Source organism: Ascaphus truei, chromosome 2 (genome assembly GCF_040206685.1).
Source record: "Ascaphus truei isolate aAscTru1 chromosome 2, aAscTru1.hap1, whole genome shotgun sequence".
NCBI lineage: Eukaryota > Metazoa > Chordata > Amphibia > Anura > Ascaphidae > Ascaphus > Ascaphus truei.
In genome coordinates, this window is record NC_134484.1 from 10,891,823 (window position 1) to 10,915,828 (window position 24,006).

The 24,006-nt window shown below is 49.4% G+C and overlaps 1 protein-coding gene across 3 annotated transcripts in view; it reads left to right on the forward strand.

The window, feature by feature from the left end:
- ZC3H3 (zinc finger CCCH-type containing 3) overlaps nucleotides 1-24,006 on the forward strand; it is a 361,466-nt gene that overhangs the window by 130,321 nt on the left and 207,139 nt on the right. For all 3 annotated transcript variants that reach the window (XM_075581388.1, XM_075581387.1, XM_075581389.1), the window contains exon 4: nucleotides 1,844-1,985. In XM_075581388.1, coding sequence (XP_075437503.1) covers nucleotides 1,844-1,985 — 142 coding nt within the window. The remainder of the gene's footprint in view (nucleotides 1-1,843; nucleotides 1,986-24,006) is intronic.

The window sequence follows — 24,006 nt, forward strand, 5'->3', positions numbered from 1 at the left end:
AGGCAGGTTTGTGGACCTGTGTGACACGTGAATGTGCACACTAGTGCTATTTTTATTTGCGGTGTGTCTGTGTGTATCTATATCTCTTGGTTTAACCCATTTGCTTCCAGAGTCCAACAATAGGGTAGTCATAGTGGTTTTAACTGTAAACATCCCCGTAGAGGGAATAGTCTGGTTATTTCCTTCCCATCTCCATCATCCTAATTCTAATAAACAACAGTTTGAGGTAGCACGTGTGAGGCATCGGGCACGTGTGAGGCATCGGGCACGTGTGAGGCATCGGGCACGTGTGAGGCATCGGGCACGTGTTGGGAGTCACTACTTCAGAGCGTCGTGTGCACGCCTGTTATACATGGAGTACGCGTGTGCACGCTTGTGATGCATGGAGTACGCGTGTGCACGCTTGTGATGCATGGAGTATGCGTGTGCACGCCTGTTATGCATGGAGTACGCGTGTGCACGCTTGTGATGCATGGAGTACGCGTGTGCACGCCTGTTATGCATGGAGTACGTGTGTGCTTGTGATGCATGGAGTACGTCTGTGGGTTGCATGGAGCGCATATGCACGCTTGTGATGCATGGGGGGTGTATGAGTGTGTATGCACGCTTGTGATGCATGGGGGTGTATGAGTGTGTATGCACGCTTGTGATGCATGGAGTGTGTATGGGAGAGTATGCACGCTTGTGATGCATGGAGCGTGTATGGGAGAGTATGCACGCTTGTGATGCACGGGGCGCATATGCACGCATGTGATGCATGGTGCGCGTATGTGTGTGTATGCACGCATGTGATGCATTGGGGGTGTATGAGTGTGTATGCACGCTTGTGATGCATGGAGCGTGTATGGGAGAGTATGCACGTTTGTGATGCATGGGGCGTGTGAGTGTGGATGCACGATTGTGATGCATGGGAGTGTGTGTGTTTATGCACACTTGCGATGTATGGGAGTGTGTGTATGCACGCTTGTGATGCATGGAGCATGTTTGGGAGAGTATGCACGTTTGCGGTGTATGGGAGTATGTATGTATGCACGCTTGCGGTGTATGGGAGTGTGTGTGTATGCACGCTTGCAGTATATGGGAGTGTGTGTGTATGCACGCTTGCGGTGTATGGGAGTGTGTGTGTATGCACGCTTGCAGTGTATGGGAGTGTGTGTGTATGCACGCTTGCGGTGTATGGGAGTGTGTGTGTATGCACGCTTGCGGTGTATGGGAGTGTGTGTGTGTATGCACGCTTGCGGTGTATGGGAGTGTGTGTGTATGCACGCTTGCAGTGTATGGGAGTGTGTGTGTATGCACGCTTGCGGTTTATGGGAGTGTGTGTGTATGCATGCTTGCGGTGTACGGGAGTGTGTGCGTATGCACGCTTGCGGTGTATGGGAGTGTGTGTATGCACGCTTGCGGTGTATGGGAGTGTGTGTGTATGCACGCTTGCGATGTATGGGAGTGTGTGTATGCACGCTTGCGATGTATGGGAGTGTGTGTATGCACGCTTGCGATGTATGGGAGTGTGTGTGTGCGTGCACGCTTGCGATGTATGGGAGTGTGTGTGTATGCACGCTTGCGGTGTATGGGAGTATGTATGCACGCTTGCGGTGTATGGGAATGTGTGTATGTACGCTTGCGGTGTATGGGAGTGTGTGTGTATGCACGCTTGCGGTGTATGGGAGTATGTATGTATGCACGCTTGCGGTGTATGGGAGTGTGTGTGTATGCACGCTTGCGGTGTATGGGAGTGTGTGTGTATGCACGCTTGCGGTGTATGGGAGTGTGTGTGCGTGCGCTGCACTTTGCGTTTCTGGGGTTTGCACCTCTTGGTAACTGAGCTTTCTCTTTCCTGCAGGGCTCTGCTCGCCCCCTTTTAGAAGTCCGCTCTCCAGCCGGGTGATAAAGACACGATACAAGATCGTGAAGAGAAGCGCACTCTCTCCCCCTGCAGTGTCTCCATTCTCCACCTTCAGCCCGTCCCTTACCTGGAGGACCCGGTGAGTAACACCCCCTGATGCCTTCTCTCTCCCTCTCCGGGTTTTAAAGCCCCAGTCTTATCATTGTATTTGTTGGCGCTGCGTTTGCTTTGTCTGATCACACACTTCATTGTGAGATATTGATCCGGAGATATCAAGATTTCTATGGAAATACAAATCATAATCTAGTAGCAGCCCATTAGATTGGCCATTTTTTTTACTGTCATTTGTTTAGGTCTGTGGGGATTTAAATGGGATTAGTTCTTTAATTGTCACGTGGCAAAGAGTCCTTTACTGACCTTTACCATGCTGGGGGTCCGCCACTGGACCTCCGCACTTCCACCTCAGGAGCGGTCACATGATACGAGCAGATGCCCGGGCGCTAGAAACGGCAAGCACCCATGGCATGCCTGGTACCGTATTCTAGCTCTCTAAGGGTTAACTCGGCCCTATAGGTCTCAGTTCTAGGAGCTTTATTGGTCATGGAGATAGACTCGGTGTAGGGCAATTTGTGAGCTTTCCAAATCTTGGCACCCTGTAATGCTGGCGACCCAGCGCCCGCCTGCACATAGCGGAGCGAGTGCTGCGTTCTTTCCTTGCTCTGCTAGAAGTCCAGGATCAAGGGTCTAATTCTGCATCCTCTGAGCTGGCCAATCGCACAAAACTGCTATTCAAGTTAATGGCCGGTTTCAGCCGCTCGCACGGAGACCACACGCTGCGGGTATGTTGAATGGGCCCCCCTATGTGTCGTGTATTCTGCGCACCGCGTTAAGCACATTTTGCCGAGATGTTAAACACTGCAGACTTGTGTTGTGTTAACGCAGCTCCAGGAAATGCTTGTCCTTACAAGCGGAGCTGGGGCTATAACTCTGCGTATTGGAAAGTAAACCACCAGTAACATCAGGGGCTTGTTTGGTGTAAAAGCCCAAACTGTCTGCAGCCTCCCTGAAGAAGTCTTCAGAAGTTATGATACCTTGTGATGGAACAAGAGGGTTCTCCATAGATGTTAGTGGCTACAGAGCTTTTGAAACCTTACAGATCCCTTCATCGTGTGACATGCCCTGTGATATTGCACATGAAGAAGAGATTTTTGTGGCATCTTCACAGAACTCTCTTGTTGGTCCACCTTTCTCCAGAACCAGTACAGCCACGAGAACTTGGCACTATACTTACAATAGCATGTCCATGCAGTTAGAGGTGGAGGCGTGCTGCCTACCTGCAGAATGGAGATAAATGGCTGACTTGGTAGCACATGTATACTGCAGAAGAAGAAAGGGCAGCATCTGTTTTTGCTGTTGGGTAAGAACGGTGACTGGAGGCGGGATACCCCAAATCCAAATTGACTCTCCCGAACCCGCACTGGCAAGGCCAGATTACTCTCCGGTCCAATATAACGATGATGCATGCAGACCGGCAGCTGTGGATGTGTAACAGTCGTACGCTCTGCCTGTTCTGAACATTGTGTGTTCCTAGCACATTAACAGCTGGGCATTTTGACATTGTGGCTCCTCGGAGAATCCTAGTCCTACTTATTCCAGGCGGGGCGTTTCTACCCATTTTAAACCTTAGCTGCTGAATGCCATATTTGTAATCTCTCTGGTACAAAACCACTGAAATATTTCGGGAGCCGGCGGGTCCTCGAAGGCCGGGGAACCAGGGATCGGCTCCCGGGGAGAACCCAGTTTAGGTACATAAAAAAATACAAAAAACAGGGATTTATTTTAAAAATAGAGAGTGACACTTTAGGAGCTGTACAAAATTGCATGTAAAATAAAGAGATTAGGCTATACTAATATCCATGTTCTGTTCATTGCCCGTCATCCTTCCTGTTTCATACATCACATTCATAATACCACAAGTCTCCAGAGGGGGAAATGTCAAATCTACAGTAATATGGCGGAAATATTTATTTGTGGCCATCTTTTAATAAGTGTGTAGCCCGCATACAAGTCTGTTTTATCCTTTTAATCTCTGCTCTCAGGGGTCGTGTAGTGCGCAGGAACCTGCATCAGTTAAGTGTTTTAAATCCGCAACCTGTGTTGCTTGTGAAGGGGTGTGATCCTGCAACCAAACCATGCAACTGTACAGCACACTGCGTATCCCCTGCAGCCAAAACATGCAACTGTACTGCACACTGCGTATCCCCTGCAGCCAAACCATGCAACTGTACAGCACACTGCGTATCCCCTGCAACCAAACCATGCAACTGTACAGCACACTGCGTATCCCCTGCAGCCAAACCATGCAACTGTACAGCACACTGCGTATCCCCTGCAGCCAAACCATGCAACTGTACAGCACACTGCGTATCCCCTGCAACCAAACCATGCAACTGTACAGCACACTGCGTATACCCTGCAGCCAAACCATCCAACTGTACAGCACACTGCGTATCCCCTGCAGCCAAACCATGCAACTGTACAGCACACTGCGTATCCCCTGCAGCCAAACCATGCAACTGTACAGCACACTGCGTATCCCCTGCAACCAAACCATGCAACTGTACAGCACACTGCGTATCCCCTGCAGCCAAACCATGCAACTGTACAGCACACTGTGTATCCCCTGCAACCAAAACATGCAACTGTACAGCACACTGCGTATCCCCTGCAGCCAAACCATGCAACTGTACAGCACACTGCGTATCCCCTGCAGCCAAACCATGCAACTGTACAGCACACTGCGTATCCCCTGCAACCAAACCATGCAACTGTACAGCACACTGCGTATCCCCTGCAGCCAAACCATGCAACTGTACAGCACACTGCGTATCCCCTGCAGCCAAATCATGCAACTGTACAGCACACTGCGTATCCCCTGCAACCAAACCATGCAACTGTACAGCACACTGCGTATACCCTGCAGCCAAACCATCCAACTGTACAGCACACTGCGTATCCCCTGCAGCCAAACCATGCAACTGTACAGCACACTGCGTATCCCCTGCAACCAAACCATCCAACTGTACAGCACACTGCGTATCCCCTGCAACCAAACCATGCAACTGTACAGCACACTGCGTATCCCCTGCAACCAAAACATGCAACTGTACAGCACACTGCGTATCCCCTGCAACCAAACCATCCAACTGTACAGCACACTGCATATCCCCTGCAGCCAAACCATGCAACTGTACAGCACACTGCGTATCCCCTGCAACCAAACCATGCAACTGTACAGCACACTGCGTATCCCCTGCAACCAAACCATGCAACTGTACAGCACACTGCGTATCCCCTGCAGCCAAACCATGCAACTGTACAGCACACTGCGTATCCCCTGCAGCCAAACCATGCAACTGTACAGCACACTGCGTATCCCCTGCAACCAAACCATGCAACTGTACAGCACACTGCGTATCCCCTGCAGCCAAACCATGCAACTGTACAGCACACTGCGTATCCCCTGCAGCCAAATCATGCAACTGTACAGCACACTGCGTATCCCCTGCAACCAAACCATGCAACTGTACAGCACACTGCGTATACCCTGCAGCCAAACCATCCAACTGTACAGCACACTGCGTATCCCCTGCAGCCAAACCATGCAACTGTACAGCACACTGCGTATCCCCTGCAACCAAACCATCCAACTGTACAGCACACTGCGTATCCCCTGCAACCAAACCATGCAACTGTACAGCACACTGCGTATCCCCTGCAACCAAAACATGCAACTGTACAGCACACTGCGTATCCCCTGCAACCAAACCATCCAACTGTACAGCACACTGCGTATCCCCTGCAGCCAAACCATGCAACTGTACAGCACACTGCGTATCCCCTGCAACCAAACCATCCAACTGTACAGCACACTGCATATCCCCTGCAGCCAAACCATGCAACTGTACAGCACACTGCGTATCCCCTGCAACCAAACCATCCAACTGTACAGCACACTGCGTATCCCCTGCAGCCAAACCATGCAACTGTACAGCACACTGCGTATCCCCTGCAACCAAACCATGCAACTGTACAGCACACTGCGTATCCCCTGCAACCAAACCATGCAACTGTACAGCACACCGTATCCCCTGCAGCCAAACCATGCAACTGTACAGCACACTGCGTATCCCCTGCAGCCAAATCATGCAACTGTACAGCACACTGCGTATCCCCTGCAACCAAAACATGCAACTGTACAGCACACTGCGTATCCCCTGCAACCAAACCATCCAACTGTACAGCACACTGCGTATCCCCTGCAGCCAAACCATGCAACTGTACAGCACACTGCATATCCCCTGCAACCAAACCATGCAACTGTACAGCACACTGCGTATCCCCTGCAACCAAACCATGCAACTGTACAGCACACTGCGTATCCCCTGCAACCAAACCATCCAACTGTACAGCACACTGCGTATCCCCTGCAGCCAAACCATGCAACTGTACAGCACACTGCGTATCCCCTGCAACCAAACCATGCAACTGTACAGCACACTGCGTATCCCCTGCAACCAAACCATGCAACTGTACAGCACACCGTATCCCCTGCTGCCAAACCATGCAACTGTACAGCACACTGCGTATCCCCTGCAACCAAACCATGCAACTGTACAGCACACTGCGTATCCCCTGCAGCCAAATCATGCAACTGTACAGCACACTGCGTATCCCCTGCAACCAAACCATGCAACTGTACAGCACACTGCGTATCCCCTGCAACCAAAACATGCAACTGTACAGCACACTGCGTATCCCCTGCAACCAAACCATCCAACTGTACAGCACACTGCGTATCCCCTGCAGCCAAACCATGCAACTTATAACATTTTAATCTTCACAAGAATACTTGTCTGGGAGAAATAATACGACTGCTGTGTCATACATGGCTGTTTTTACCCGCAGAAATTGCTGACATTGCTGCAGCTGGGAGAGTTTGGTTTTGCTCCAGGCGATTCTCCGGTCCACATATTGTAAAACTCAAATAAATGCTAATAAAATAACGCACCACAAATCGAATTACATATGTCCCGTAAGCCATTCTCCGGGACGGTAGGCATACGAGCGCTGTTCTGGGTGCTTGTCACTTCACTGGCTCTAAAATACACATTTTATCATTTTAGGAGAGAATAATTTGCACTGTGTGTCCTGTCTTTATCTGATCAGCGGGATAGCAGCTGAACACTTTATTTCTCTTGTGAAAAGTAGCAACAATTTATTTGAACACCTTGTTGTTTCCGGAGCTGTTTAAACCTGTATATAGTAAGGGATTCCCAATGATTATTGCTTTTGGGCGGGGTGCAGTCGGGTATTGTCTCATATCCCTACTGTTCCTAACTAACTTATGCTGATGAGTTTGGCTGTGCCTATAGTGACGGACGACGGCACGTCGCGGCAAAACAAATGTATTGCCGCCGTCGCGTGGGGTGATGCTGGCGGCGCGAATTTCTGAAGCCGGTCAAATTTGATTTTTCAGAGGCTGTTGCCACGTGTGACAGCCTCTGAACCAATCAAAGACCTGGTCGCCTGCGACGTCGCCGTAAGCGAATTACAACTTTTGCTAGCGGCGATGGTGACGTCATCCGTCCCGTCGCGCACTATAAGCGCGGCCTTTGAAGGGGGAATTGCTGTCCTCGGTGGGCTGCAGACTCTACACCGAGCCTGGATATACAAGCTTCCTTAAACATACGCTATTGAGCATTCCCTGTCAAAGGGGGGAGTCTCGAAAGTGCCCCCCAATGTTCTCCTCCTCGTGCCCACCGTTAGAGGCTCGGGCATGAAACGTGACTGCAATCTCTGCTGGTGTGTTGTCTGGATTGGTTTGTGTTGGATTTGCCAGTGTACATTCACCGTCTCTGCGTCTCAAACTGCTCCGCGTTCGCAGGAGAGGGAGGTCCAGCTGCGTTCTCCCATTGGCAGGAACGGAGATTAGCGTCGGTAACACGTCGTGTAATTGTTTGACTCTCAGTAGCTGGGCCCTTTTAAGCAGCAGCTCCCCATGTCTTTCTTGGTATTATCCGGCAATATTAGAAAGAAATTCCAGCCGGCTAAAAAGAAATCCATAACATGTAGTAATATAGGCCGGCAGGGGCTAGTGGTACCGGGGAGCGGCACAGACTGGCTGAGCTCGTCACACAGCAGACGCGTCGCTGCGCCCTTTCCCTCGTCCTCCAATCCAGGTTCTTCTTTTATGATTAACAGAACCTTTCCGAGTAATAATAACGGCCAAGCGTATGGCGTATTGGGCAGGAGAGCGACGATCCGGCTGCTGATGTTCTGTCTGTCTCTGTATTTGTCTTGTGTTTTAGCTGAATAACCAGCAAACTTACTGGGGGTGTTAGTGTGGTGTCCCCACTGGGACATTTCTTTAACCCTGTGTCTGCTGGGCACGACAATCATCAAAATAAATAAATAAAACAAGTTCCCAGTGTGTGAGCCCTTCGGGGCAGGGGCACCTTTTCCTGGTGTTACTTTTATGCCTGAAGTGCCTTCTATTATTGTTACGTGTAGTGTTACTGCTGTGTATATGGGGGGCGCTGTATACATAAAGATATACATACGTTCATATATCAGGAAAGTTATATTTTTATATTGACTACGTACTCGGTAAATGATAATTCTATGTACAGCGCTATAGTCACTGTCATTGCTATATAGGTTAAAACATGCATTATGTACATTAAAAAGACAAAAGTGTGAGCAAAGTACTGTATGTCTGCTGCTTTGTATGAGGAGCGCGGCAGCGAGCCGATCGGCACTATTGCAATGGTTCCCAGTGACAGATGTGGGGTACCCTGCCACACGCAGGCAGGACCCCAGCCCTATTGGGGCCACGGCTGTTTTGTTTGGCTGACATTGCAATGTGCGTCCCCTGGAACGGGCAGACGTGTCAGGGAGTTGGGGGCTTCGGCCATTCTGAACATTGCATGTTCCTAGCACATTAACAGCTGGGCATTCTGACAGGTCTCTTGGGCAGGGGATCACCCGGGCTCCCAGTAATCCGCCATGTACTGAGGCAGGACAACAAACTGTGCTTATGGCAATAATACCGAGTGGTGTGAAGCGTATGAGGGAGAGAGGGGGGCAATGTTGGCCAGGTCTCCCCAACCATCATATACTGTAGTTGTGCTTTAAATCTGCACCACCGTGACAGATGCGCGTCTCGTTTACAGATACAGTATGTCCTGGGCTACGACAGAGACAAGCTAATGAATTAAACCGTTATCATTACTCAGCCGCGTTACTGCTCGAGGTGTTTAATGCTCTAAAAATACTCTGAGAAGGTAGTTGTCTGTAGATGATATTACAACTTGTTATAGAAATATCTGTGAGGGGGTTGCAGGGCGGGGGGGGGGGGGGGGTATTGGTGAAGTGAATGACATGTTGGCAAACGGAGTGTATTTAGGGCTTATCTTCGGTGACTACTTTAGCTACCCTAATCCAGGGGGGCTCAACTCCAGTCCTTAAGCCCCCCCCCTCCCCCCGACTGGTCAGGTTTACACTACATCCCTGCTTCAGCACTGCTGGCTCAATCAGAGGCAAAGTATTTGACTGAGCCTCTGATTGAGCCACCTGTGCTGAAGCTGGGATATCCCCCCAAAAATCCTGACTGATGGGGGGGGATTGGAGTTTTTCACCCCTGCCCTTATCCATGAATTTCCATAACGCTAGTGAGCATTGCGCTCCACTTCCCGGAGCGGGTGGAGTAGATCCCATATTAGGGCAGGTTTGTGGCACATAACTGTGAACCACTGGCTCTGACTGTCCGATTCTTATCTAGTCTGTGCTGTAATTACTGGATGTTCCTCCTCTAAGATCAGGGACACTCCTGACTGTATCCTGCTGCTCAGGTGATTTGCCGATGTACGGTATAGTAGTGCCGAGTCTCCGGTGTCCTACATGTGTTGGAGAATACACAGGCTTCCACATTCACTGTTCTTGGAAGGCAGGCTGCGGCCTCTCTGTTACCCGCCCATCTCCTAGTGCTGCCCCATGCCTAATCTTCCTGTATGTGGAGGGTCGGGGCAGTGCCCTTTGCGGAGCGGGGTGAATCCTCGTGGGGTCCTGGGCTGCCGGTAATGTGGTTACACCTCCAGGCTCTGATCAGAGGGAGAGGGGGAATGGAAACAATATTCTGGTGCATTTGGACTTTCTTCTTCATTGATTAACTAGCGTGAGCATCTTAATTAGTGGGTAACCCAGTCTGTCGGGCACTTACACGTTACCTTACATCCGTTTTTCACTCATTATGGTTCTGTGCTATGATTAACCCTGCATTGACTGGCTGCTGCTTTTTCCATGTGGCCATCACTCTTGCAAGGGTAGCTACCCCATATGCAAAAGAAATAGCAGTCCCTGATGTGATGGGAACTACTCATTGTGCCCCAAGCCGTGGCCCTGCCTACTTGTGCCCCAAACAGGGGCCCTGCCTGCGGGTGCCCCACGCCGTGGCCCTGCCTACGGGTGCCCCAAACCGGGGCCCTGCCCACGGGTGCCCCACGCCGTGGCCCTGCCCCACGGGTGCCCCAAGCCGTGGCCCCACCCCACGGGTGCCCCAAGCCGTGGCCCAGACCCACGGGTGCCCCCAGCCGTGGCCCCGCCCCACGGGTGCCCCCAGCCGTGGCCCTGACCCACGGGTGCCCCCAGCCGTGGCCCTGACCCACGGGTGCCCCCAGCCGTGGCCCTGACCCACGGGTGCCCCCGGCCGTGGCCCTGACCCACGGGTGCCCCCAGCCGTGGCCCTGCCCCACGGGTGCCCCCAGCCGTGGCCCTGCCCCACTGGTGCCCCAAGCCGTGGCTCGGCCCCACGTGTGCCCCAAGCCGTGTCTCGGCCCCACGGGTGCCCCAAGCCGTGGCCCGGCCCCACGGGTGCTCCAAGCCGTGGCCCTGCCCCACGGGTGCCCCAAGCCGTGGCCCTGCCCCACGGGTGCCCCAAGCCGTGGCCCTGCCCCACGGGTGCCCTCTCGCCAGTAATAAGTGTTATTTATGGTGGCCCCTATTAGATCCGGTGACCAGTGCATGAAGACTGTATTACAGCGTATAGCCCGGTCACGTTAAATGGTGTATCGGGTTATCATGCTGTCCTTGCTCATGAGCACTGACAGATCTCTTACATTCCCTGCTGCCCCGAGCCCCGCGGATTACGTTTTATCCTCGGCAGGAAATAGATAAAGGTATATTTTAAATTAATTTTACTGCCCCTTTTTTTTTCTTTCTTTAAGTAATATTTTTGTTTTAAATAGATTTATAAGCAGCTCGGGAGCCATTCCCCCAAATTTATGAAGCCCATTTCCACGCTCTCTCGATAAGGTTAAATTTACACCTGCTATTTCCATATTAATTCACATTGCTAAGTGGATCTCATTTTCCTGCGCGCTCCTATCTAGCGAGCCGGGCCTTTCCTAATGCAATTTCCCCCTCCGTAAATCACGGCGATCGGGAGTCATGATCAAGCTAAATTAACTTAAATTAATTTACTTAATAAGAGTTCCAGATCATTGTGAACGAGCGGGAGATTTATGGCGCCCCTCTCTCCTCCCAGCGCGGCTGCGTGACTTCCTGCTGCTCGGGATTGGGGGAGAACGTGGTTACATCTCGTGCTTTGTGGGGTGCAGAATTTGGGCGGCTATGCTTGCTCTGTGAGAAATGCAGGAACAGAGAGAAGGTGGCCGGGCGGTCACCAGTAAGCCCATTTCTCCTATTTCTTCTTCTACAGTACTTAGCCAGGGGTGGCCAACTCCAGTCTTCAAGGGCCACCAACAGGTCCGGGTTTCAATCAGTCTGTGCTTCAGCACAGGTGACTCAGTCTTCGACTGAGCCTCTGATTGAGCTACCTGTGCTGAAGCAGTGACTGATTGAGCTACCTGTGCTGAAGCAGGGACTGATTGAGCTACCTGTGCTGAAGCAGGGACTGATTGAACCGCCTGTGCTGAAGCAGGGATATTCTTAAAACCTGACCTGTTGGTGGCCCTCGCGGATTGGAGTTGGCGGCTCCGGGATTAGATCATTGCTTCTCAGCCCTCTCCGAGACACCCCATCCAACCCAGATTTTAGGAATAATCCGTCAATTATCCGTCAATTACCAAGCGCACACGTTTGCACTTAACTCAACAATCCCATGGCTCCATTTTTATTATTACAACATTGGAACGGGGGGGGGGGGGGAAGGGGGAGAAGTTCTTGAGCTGAATCGCAGATGTGGGGGGATCCCACAGTACCCAAGATATTAACTGGTTTAGTTTCTGGTGTTTTCCTCACTTAAGGAAATCAAAATGGCGGCCAAATCGTGCGGGCCAATCGGGAGCTTGGCGTTGCGGCTTCCTATTAGACGTCCGCTTAATTAAATTGTCCACGAAGAAACACCGCGGCGTTGCTGCCATAAACGTGACCCGTCCGGTGTCCCGCGCAGAAGGGTGAGAATCACCGGCTAACACTTGTTTGCGTACCTTACGTAAGGGAAGTTTCCATTAAGCCTTGAATAAGAGTGTATTATCTTATCCTAGATGATATATTCCTTCCTCAGGGAAGGTCTCACATTGGGACCGAAACGTTGGCATTTTGTGCGCTGTTTATTACGTACCTGTTTACCTGCCGTATCCTGAGTGCTGTCTGCTGATTCCGTCAGAACCGCATTGTACATCTGTCTATTCTTTATGGGATATGCACCAACCGTTATTTGAATGCTACTGGAGGGCTGGCTGTGACTTTTTATAGATGGTGTGTGTGTGTGTGTGTGTATGTATATGTTTATATATATGTGTGTGTGTGTGTGTATATGTTTATATATATATATGTGTGTGTGTGTGTGTGTATATGTTAGTGTGTGTGTGTGTATATGTTTATATATATATGTGTGAGTGTATATGTTTATATATGTGTGTGTGTGTTTATATATATATGTGTGTGTGTGTGTGTGTGTGTATATGTTTATATGTGTGTGTGTGTATATGTTTATATATATATATATATATATGTGTGTGTGTATATGTTTATGTGTGTGTGTGTGTGTGTGTGTGTGTGTGTGTGTGTGTATATATATATGTGTGTGTATGTGTATATTTATGTATGTATATATTTTTTTAATTTTTTTTTATATGTGTATATATACATACACTGTGTGTATATATTTCTATTCAAATATAATTTGAGGAGCTATTCCATGCTGTTTCACTGACGTATCATCTCACTGGCATACTGTATATCACTCTCTATTCTTAGAGTATTAGTTGTGGAGCTTCTTCACTGAAAAATGCTTCCTTTATGTACATTATGTATACTGGTGAGGTCGCCCCCCACTTCCACCTCTTTCTAATCAAGGTGGTACACAAGTCCTTGGGTCTTCCTCCTTCCATTGGTGTTGCTCTGTTTTTAGAGAGCCTCCTGTTACCTGTATGTGCAGCGAGAGAAGTCACCGCTGGAAATGGGCACACGAGTTGTTGTTTGCACAGACGTGACGCGGCGTCACGGGTTCCTTGGGTTTGGGTGACAACCGGCAGATCAGTTAAGGTTAAATTTTTTTCACAGGAGAAGTAAAACCCGAGCAGGGCTGGAGCGTGATGTTTCAGGAGAAAGCCCCACTGCATGTAAACAATGTCTAAATCTGGGGCGGCCAACGCCGGTCTTCAAGGGCCACCAACAGATCAGGATATCCCTGCTTCAGCACAGGTGGCTCAGTCTTTGACTGAGCCACTGATTGAGCCACCTGTGCTGAAGCAGGGATATCCTGGGAACCTGAGCTGTTGGTGGCCCTTGAGGACTGGAGTTGGCTGCCCCTAGTCAGAAATATCAATCCCTTTTGTCACTTAATTACCGCTGCTTTGAGCCAAATCCAAAAAGCGTTGCAGGTTGCCTTTAAAGGCAGAAAACAAACAACGGGGTATCCATCCAAATATACACAGGGATACATACGTCAAGCGGCGTCCACCCCACATTTCTGTTCCGCATCACTCAGCGCGCGCCTGCACCCATCACTCATTTTCCATGTGTTTCCATAAGCAGGAGTTTGTGCCAGCAGGTTTCCGGAGAGCCGCGAAACCCTCCGCACCAACCACAGCAAGCATGTTCCCATATGAGATCCCGAGCACTTTCTTTCCCCCCGGGAGAGAGAGAGGAGTCTCTCCGAGCAGCCGTTCTGCCCTCTTCTGCGGCCATATCAGTGACTCAGGACAAATTAAGTCGGTAAGCGCGGTTTAGATTACTCACACTTCGTCACTTTGGAAATGGTGTTTTCATCCGTAGGACGTTGGCATAATATGATAAGGGGAGGCATATTAAATCATGCTGAATTTACGACTCGGGAAGGAATTCATAACCAGCCAATTTATCACATCTAACATCTGTACGTAGTGTTTGGCTCTTGTCTTCTTAACCCCTTTCAGGCTAGTGGGGGCATACGTCACAGAACCGCTCTGGTGTTAAAGGTACAGCACCTTCAAAGTACAGGGAGAAAGTACAGAAAATCCCAAGTGCTCTTAAGAATATACCTTACGGTGTGGTGTGTTGTGTGTGGTGTGTGGTGTGTGGTGTGTGGTGTGTGGTGTGTGGTGTGTGGTGTGTGGTGTGTGGTGTGTGGTGTGTGGTGTGTGGTGTGTGTTGTGTGTGTTTTTCTTTATGTAAAAAAATGGAGAAGTAATGGCATAATATCTATTCCTAATATCACGGGTGGCCAACTCCAGGCCTCAAGGGCCACCAACAGGTCAGGTTTTCAGGATAACTCTGCTTCAGCACAGGTGGCTCAGTTAATGACTGAGCCACTGATTGAGCCACCTGTGCGGACACAGGGATAATTTTCACAAAGCGGGGGAATGCGACCCAGGGAGAAAGATGAAAATTTGCACAGAGCAGCAGTGCAGGGAAACTGGGTTCTCGGAGCACGAGACCTTCAAATATTACTCACAAACCAACTAGGTTTTTAGGGCACACCCAAAATAGTGGCCGGTGTGGATGGTGGTGGTGATGTTAATACACACTCGATCCGGCGATCTCAGAGAGAGAGAGAGAAAGGCATCATGGTGCAGATTGTGCTGAGAAGGCTACTTTATGATGTAATGTGACAACCCATAAGAATGAAGGAGTACATCGATAAAATGAGTGTAAAACATTGTACGAATGTAAGTTGTGAGTCACGCTCTCTAATTGCACTCCACGGGGCCGTCTCTCCCGGTGACGTCACTTCCGGGTTCCAGTCGCAGCCGCTTGGTAACCTGGAGGACGCTTTCTCCGGCACTTGATCTATCCTGAGTCTCCAACAGGACTGGCAGTCGATTTTCTATATAATGAGGCAGGGATGACCTGAACTGTTGGTGTCCCACGGGGACTGGAGGTGGCCTCCCCTGACTTGTATACAGTGGTAGAAGTGCCTTGGCAAAACCAGTGGTACTGGGCCTGGTTTTAAGAAATGTTAGATCGGTTAAACATTGGGTAGCTCCAGTAAATGACCGCCGGGCCTTACAGAGAAATTATACAAGGCATAATATACAGTAGGTTAGAATAGTGTCAATGTGGCTAAGTTGAGAGGGTTATTTTACATACTGTAGCTCTGGAAATGTTTCTTGAAAGGTGGCACCATGTGGGTCTTGATGGTTGGGCGGGAGATGGATGGATAGTGAGGGGGAGAGCGTTTTGGAGGTCGGGGCCATGTGAGAGTCTTCAGACCCGACCGAGTAGTAGAAGCGAGCAAGTACATTGTATGAAATGAGAGCAGAGTGTTTAGGAGTGGCAGAGAAGTGAAGGAGAGGAGCATTTTATAGGTGACACGGTACTTAATGGGAAGCCAGACATGGGACCCGAGGAGGAGAGTGGCAGAGACGGGTCTCAGTGTTAGAATTCTAGCTGTGGGATGGACCGCCTCGGGTTTATCACCTACATTGTGGGGTTGGTAGCTTGGAATGGCCAGTCACGAACTGTAACCTACAGTATGAGGTCACCGTTTCTGACTGACAGGTGGAATGTTGGTGCCCGTTTCTTAATAATACGAGTCTCTGAATGTAGGGCCACTTACATTGGGAGACTCACTAGGCCACTTACATTGGGAGACTCACTAGGCCACTTACATTGGGAGACTCACTAGGCCACTTACATTGGGAGACTCACTAGGCTACTTACATTGGGAGACTCACTAGGCCACTTACATTGGGAGACTCACTAGGCCACTTACATTGGGAGACTCACTAGGCTACTTACATTGGGAGACTCACTAGGCCACTTACATTGGGAGACTCACTAGGCCACTTACATTGGGAGACTCACTAGGCCACTTACATTGGGAGACTCACTAGGCCACTTAAATTGGGAGACTCACAGGCCACTTACATTGGGAGACTCACTAGGCCACTTACATTGGGAGACTCACTAGGCCACTTACATTGGGAGACTCACTAGGCCACTTGCATTGGGAGACTCACTAGGCCACTTGCATTGGGAGACTCACTAGGCCACTTACATTGGGAGACTCACTAGGCCACTTACATTGGGAGACTCACTAGGCCACTTACATTGGGAGACTCACTAGGCCACTTACATTGGGAGACTCACTAGGCCACTTACATTGGGAGACTCACTAGGCCACTTACATTGGGAGACTCACTAGGCCACTTGCATTGGGAGACTCACTAAGCCACTTGCATTGGGAGACTCACTAAGCCACTTGCATTGGGAGACTCACTAGGCCACTTACATTGGGCGACTCACTAGGCCACTTACATTGGGAGACTCACTAGGCCACTTACATTGGGAGACTCACTAGGCCACTTAAATTGGGAGACTCACTAGGCCACTTACATTGGGAGACTCACTAGGCCACTTACATTGGGAGACTCACTAGGCCACTTACATTGGGAGACTCACTAAGCCACTTGCATTGGGAGACTCACTAGGCCACTTGCATTGGGAGACTCACTAGGCCACTTGCATTGGGAGACTCACTAGGCCACTTGCATTGGGAGACTCACTAGGCCACTTGCATTGGGAGACTCACTAGGCCACTTACATTGGGAGACTCATTAAGCCACTTACATTGGGAGACTCACTAGGCCACTTACATTGGGAGACTCATTAAGCCACTTACATTGGGAGACTCATTAAGCCACTTACATTGGGAGACTCACTAGGCCACCTGCATTGGGGGACTCACTAGGCCACTTACATTGGGAGACTCACTAGGCCACGATGGGTGTCTGTGGAGTAGATGAATGCTTTAAGGTGATCCAAGGCTAAGCATGGTTTAGTCCGTCTCAGCCCCATTGTCTTCATATATCCAGATTGTGGGCATGGACATAAGCACATTGACCCTTTCTGTACCCAAGAGGCCTGCCAAGCGTTGCAGAAAGGGAAGTACAGTAGTTAACTGCACTTGTAAGCAGCAATCTTTTCAGTACATAGACATACATATATTATATACTGTGTGCGCTCTCATATAGTGCCTCATTGTACAAAGATCTTACGGTTCCTTTTTCTTCCTTTGAGACACACAGAACCATACTTGACCAAAGTAACAAGGAAACTAAACTGGAATATGAACCAGGTTCACCCACTTCAAAGACAGTATCATTGTACTACTCCATCTCAAATACCAAAGTTAAAGGAGCTTTTCTTTTAAAAACAAAACAAATTCCCCCCTCCGGGAACCCCGTACTTCCCAAGATGACGTGGCAGCTTCCTATTGGCTCACGTCACTTGAGCCCTATAAACCGCCATATTGCGTTTCCAGCCGGGGCTACTACGGGCATGACCTACGTAAGTACCTCGGGAAGCAGGGGGTCCCTGGTGCTGAAATTAATGGGGTTCAGCTCCGGACACCCCCTGCTTCCCACCTAATACTAAAAATGCACATTTCAAGTCCTAAGAAGTGACTTGTGGATTACATTGGCGGCAAAAGTTTTTGACCACAGTATGGAACTAAACCCCCCACCCCCCTCTCTCCCCCCCTTCTCCCTCCCCCCCTTCTCTCTCCCCCCTTCCCTCTCCCCCCCTTCTCTCTCTCCCCCCCCTTCTCTCTCTCCCCCCTCTCTCTTTCTATCCCCCCTCTCTCCCCCCTCTCTCTCCCCCTTCTCTCTCCCCCTTCTCTCTCCCCCCTCTCTCTCTCCCCCTCTCTCTCTCCCCCCTCTCTCTCACCCCTCTCTCTCTCACCCCTCTCTTTCCCCCCTCTCTCTCTCCCCTCTATCTCCCCCTTCTCTCTCCCTCCCCTCCCTCCCTCCCCCCTCTCCCTCACCCTGCTAAACTAAGAAACGGGACATAGTTGAACATAATGATTTTCTGAACGGATGCAGCAATTTATAAACAAGAAACCCAAAAAAGTATTAATTGGTGTCACGGGAGACCAGGACTTGTAACACTTTTATACCGGGATCAGTCACCAGGCAAGAGATATTAGTGGAATAAAATGAGGTTTATTCGGGTAAACCCGCGTACACATGATGAAATACAAAGATACAGGGAATATACACACTTGCTGGGGGTGAAATCGGTGCTACAATAGGTGCAGGCCGCCTGTTGGGAAGGCTTGCCCTGGCCGGGATATACACCCGGGCTTCCTGGTCCTCTATTCAGCTTCAGTTCCTAGCCGCGACGGCTACGTTCTAAAACGAGAACTTAGTCCTCGCGTGTGACTTAGTCTCCGCGAGGCAGACTTTCCTGGCTTCAAAACGAAACCGGTTGCTCTGCTATTTGCAACTTTGAAAAGCCGCCCTAGCTTCATCGACGCAAGTCACTGGATGGTCTGGTTCTCTGACTGGGGCTTCTCCTTACATACCCTCCGCTGAGCTATGTTCAGCATGGAGGAAGGAGGAGCGACCAATCAGAGTGTGTGGGAATTCCTCCCCGCCAGGGAATAGGGGCTCGTCCTTTGGCTGACGTCAGAGGAGGGGGCGTGCTAAGCCAGGTCGGATGCCCCGTGGGCGGGACATACGATTGTTTGACCAAAGGGAAACACGCCGACATTCTGCCGCTTCCTCCAGTCAACCCATTGCCACCCACTGGGCAGGCTCCACTGAGTCTGACAGTACTCCGCCCTGCCCGGCCACTTGGCACCCTGACACGTCTCAACATCCGATCTCCCCTTTGAACTACGATGTCTATCCAGACTTCCCGGCACCTTTGTATACGCCGGGGCTGGCTGAATATACATTTATAGTAAATGCACAACTCCTAATAAAATATGTTGTATTGCACAATATCTCTTGGGGAGACCGACACCTGTGTGCGAGATGGGACTGGGATATCTGGGCTCGAAATCCAGGAGTCTGCTGGACACTGGGCAGGCCCGGTGTAATTCCCGGTGTAATTCCGCATATCGGAAAATCACGCCGGCTCGCCGGGGAGAATTAGGGGACTACCGGTATCTTTGGCCCCCGAACTCCTGCAAACAAAATAATTACATTTCGACCCAAATATCCCACCCACAACTTACATCCAAGAAGTTTCATGTTTCTGGGGCAAAGGGAACATGTATACAGGAAAAGCAGGGGTCACTTTATTTTTACATGTATAATCTCTGGCTTATGGTGCTGGGTAGCTGCCAGGGACCCCACGGTTTCAGGGGTAACCAGAGGGCTTAACCTTTATTCTGTAGCCTGGTTACCCCCTCTCGTCACAATTGGTGATGCCGGCTTCCATGCGGCGTTGAAGGCGTAAAAGACGTGCGCTGGTATCGTGTTTTCTGCTTCGTTTCCATATATCATATACCGTAAGTACGGAGACAGGACAAAGTATCTGTCTAAATGTAGCAGAGGTTGCACTTGATGGACGTATGTCTTTTTTTCAACCTCTTCTATGTAACTATGTAACTACTATGTAACTATAAGGTAACAGCAATCCTATAAACAAAGGAAGTTTAGCAACAAATATGTAAGTATATTGAGTGGGTTGAGGAAGTAGAGATTCTGAAACCTGTTCAGGGTCAGTTGTTTTCTTGTGTAAGTAATAGGAGATCCCACCCTGCACATTAGCATTCCCCTGGATATGCCGCGTCTGTGCTTTTCTCGCCTCACCCTCTACTTTCCTTGTTAGCTTTCCCTGCTTAAACTTTTGCCTCGCTGAAAATGTTCTCACGTGGAAGAAAGCTTCAGATTTCACTAATGTTCTCGTTTCCCCCATCACTAAATCCATTTTTTTTTGACATGAAAATCCTCAGTAAACGAAAGCCTCATGACTGGAGCAGATAAATCCCGGCAGCGGCTTCTCTCCTCCTCCTCCTCCTCCTCCTCCTCCTCCGTTCAGACTATCTTGTCACGGGCTCTTCTGTGAGCCGGTGGGGTAATTTGCACTGTAATAATCTCCGCACTGTTTGACTGGGTAAGACATGTTTAAGCCGCTCTCACAAGCTGACATCTCATTAAACTGAATAAGAAACATTTCCAGCCGGGATATCCAGCCCGCCCCTTCTGCGCCTCGGCTGTCCTCCAGGAGCGACGTTCTAATCTTTTTAATGAGGGTACAGCAGATACACAGCTCGGCATTGTTTCCCAGACGCCCGTGACATCCGGCTCATTTAATCCGCTTGCTGTTGGCTCACGGTTTTGAGTGTTTGAAAACAATGTGCCGTCTCTTGCTTGGAAAAGCCAGCGGATTCATCTTTCACATAATGGCAGCAGCGCCCCAGCCCTGTCAGGCAGGAAACGGAGCGCCTCTCGCCCCCCTCTTGACTGAAAAATCAACTACTCCGCTAAACGCTGAACACACCTGTTGCCTGTGTTAGTGTGTTTTGTTCCAATAAGCTCACCCAATATAAACCGTGTTTACAGCGGTTTTTATAACGGACTAGTGAGTGCCGCCGAGGTGTGACCAGAAGCCAAAAACATGAGATCGGTGCATACCGATATTCACTAAAACCCCACTATTTCATCCATGTTAAAGCAGAAATACTACATCCCCACCCCTTTTATTTATTTATATGTAAAGCGTGTGGCAATTCTACATTCTTACCTAAGCTGGCAATCGTTTGGTGCTCCTGTTATACATCTATCATAATCCTGATTGTGTGCCTAACATAATGGCCGCCTTTCAGTTCAATCAATCCTTCAGTCAGTGTAACTCAGCAGCTACAATGCATCTGGATACTATGGTAGCGTTGACTATTGTTGCAGTTTGCAGCTCAAACTGCTGGGAATATTGGCAACAAATGATCACAAATAGGAAAGTGTTATGACGATCTTGCACTGCTGGGGGGTGAGCTAAAACCTGCTGTAGAAATCAAATGATGCTCAGTATATTAAAACTCATCGCATTAAGAGTTGAATTTAAAAAAGTAAAAAGTCACTTACTACCTGTATCTAATGCTGTAGAAATGATTTATTTAAAAAAAAAACCCATAAGAACTCACATGTTTTGCTGCTTTAACCATTTCCTATTACGTATCATGCTGCATAAAAGCCAACACATCTTAAACTATTTCTAATATTTCGTGTAAATTGGAGTTTTAGTTGTGTATTTTGGCCCAGGTGATTTGCTAATGAAAAGGTATAAAAGACATTTACTTTTGTAAGTCAGTGTGTGTCCCTCAATGAGAGAGAGGGGGAGAGAGAGGGGAAGAGAGAGGGGGGGGGGGGGAAGAGCGGGGGAGAGAGGGGGAGGACAACAAAAATCATTCAATTGGAAGTTGGAACTTGCTGAAACTCGGGTTACCTTGGAGTGGGGGCAAGCTCATGATACTTTGGCCAAAACGTGCAACTTCTGCGCTCCTGTATCCATGAAGAATTCAACCACTGTCTCTTTTACAAGCCATGAAACCATAAAAAGCGTGTTATTGAGTGATGCTGACTTTGGGGCACTGCCGGCTAACAGATGTGCACATGCATCACAGTTTCTGTTGCATTTGCGTACAAATGTAACATCACACTAGCACGGCTGTAAATATACAGGTATAGCAGACCGTCTTGCACCCGTTAACGCTACCAAGATATTTATGGCAAGAAATGCAGCAACTTCACTGAAAAACATGGTAACACGTGTGTTGTCTCCGACCTACATATTATCTCACTTGTTAATGGGGGGAATGGATCGCCTGCAAGTTCTGTATGTTAATGGGTAACTGGTTAAGGAAGGAGAGTGCGGGCAGTGCATGTAGGGACAGTTGGTGAGTTTGGCTCAGGCAGGGTGCTGGCTGGCATATAGTAAGTCACCTTATTTTCTTTTTGTGGCACCACCAGAAAGCTTTTTCTTTCTGGATGGCACCCCCTTTTAAAGCAGCCAATGAGATGCTGTGTGTCACCTGCCTGACCTCTAACCCTCACAGGTCTGAAGCCCACAATCCCGTCCGTTTTCCCTATGATTTGTTTATTACCAGAATTAGAATGGGTGGGTCCTCCAAGGCTGAACCCCACTATTTTAGCTTGTAGGAGCCCCAGGTTACCAAGATACTTAACGGATTAGCTGCCACCACGCTTCAATGATTTCCAAAGATGGCACTGGTGGTCACCCAGTAGTGTCACCCTAACAATGACTACGTGGCTTCCCATTGGCCGGTGGAACCCACCCGATTTGACAGACGGTAGAAGAAACACACGAGGGTTCGAAAGCTCTGTACTCTTTCATTTCAAAGTATCACAGCCGGCAATTCGTTAGCATTTCTTCAGCACCAATACGGCAGCTGGGACATGGACGGCCCGTACTTTTCCCCTTTAGGGCCCGTGCTGAGGCGCTGACCCGTGCTGAGGCGCGCTGCTACTCAGCAGTGAGAGCGGCTTTAGCAGGGGCTCGCGTGCGGAAGCGTAGCCGACACTTCAAATTTTGTTTTTTGGCGCTCACGGGAGCGCAGGGCCGGTCACGTGAGCGGTTCGCCCAATGAGGGCGAACCAGCTCCGTGACGTCACTGGCCCGCCCCCGGACGCAGCGCGGACTGAGGCCAGGGAAAGCACCCGCTTTCCCTCAGCGTCCGCACGGCTGAAGTCCCTATGGACTCAGCCTAAAGACGCAGTTCAAGCTACCGTTTAAAAATACAAAATTCAAGGTGGATCAATACAATCTACACACTGACAAGTGATTAGCTAAGTTGCCGATCGATTTGTTCTCCTGTGATCGGCGAAGATTCGGTTCGGGGGTTCACTAAATGGCCGTCAGTACAGCAGAAGAGGACCAAAATGCAAAGTTCTGTGGGGAAGATCATGTGACCAGACAGTCACTAGATACAATTGGTGCACTGCTAGAGAGAGGGCAGGGCTCAAAAAGGGGTGTGCCAGAGCCTGTTTCAGAAGAGGAAGGGGATGTGACTTTGTAAATGGTTGCTATAGAAACTAACAATGCTTGTTACATTATAATACATTAAAATGTCTTTAAAAGTTAATAAAACATTTTTATTGCTACAAGTATTTTCTCATAGTAGAGAACTGATTTATTAATAATAAAACACACATGTAGGATATTGCTTGAGCTGCTGCTTTTAAGGGAGAGAGAACAACTAAAGCCGTATCAAGAACCGGGAGATTGTAAGTAGTGCTGGTGCAGAACAACCGCTGCCCCTTGGGTATTCACACCCAGGCAAACCAACCACAGAAGTGCCAACTCAATGATATTCTGTCTCTCACGCGTCGGTGTCACTGATTTGATTTTTACCGTCTGAGATTTTGATGGCGTCTCGTGGATAAGAGTCGGTTCCTTTCCATTACAATGCCCTTAAAAAAACATTTGTATTATTAAACTCGGAATCCACAAACAGGACGGGTTTCGGTTGTTGGAGGAATGCGTTGCTGGGTCTTCTGGCGGCAAGAGTTACACAAATAAAATAATACTGTCAGTAAAAAATGAAAACCCCATTTTTAAGAAGGTCGTCGCTTTCATGTAAAAGCAAATAGAGTATGGCCCATTTTTACTCGCTACTCTCCTGTAAGACACTTTCACTTGTCGCATGGGTAGCACTGTTTAGTTAAGTTGGGCCTATACGTATGTGATACAGTAACGTGTATTAATTACTTGTGTAAGCCGCTAAGAACCAAAATCAGTGAACCACAATCTTTTCTCTCCCCCCCATGTGCCACTCCCTACCCCCCCCACCCCCATGTACCGCTGCCTACCGCACCACCCCCATGTACCGCTCCCTACCCCCCACCCCCATGTACCGCTCTCTGCCCCCCACCCCCATGTACCGCTCTCTGCCCCCCCACCCCATG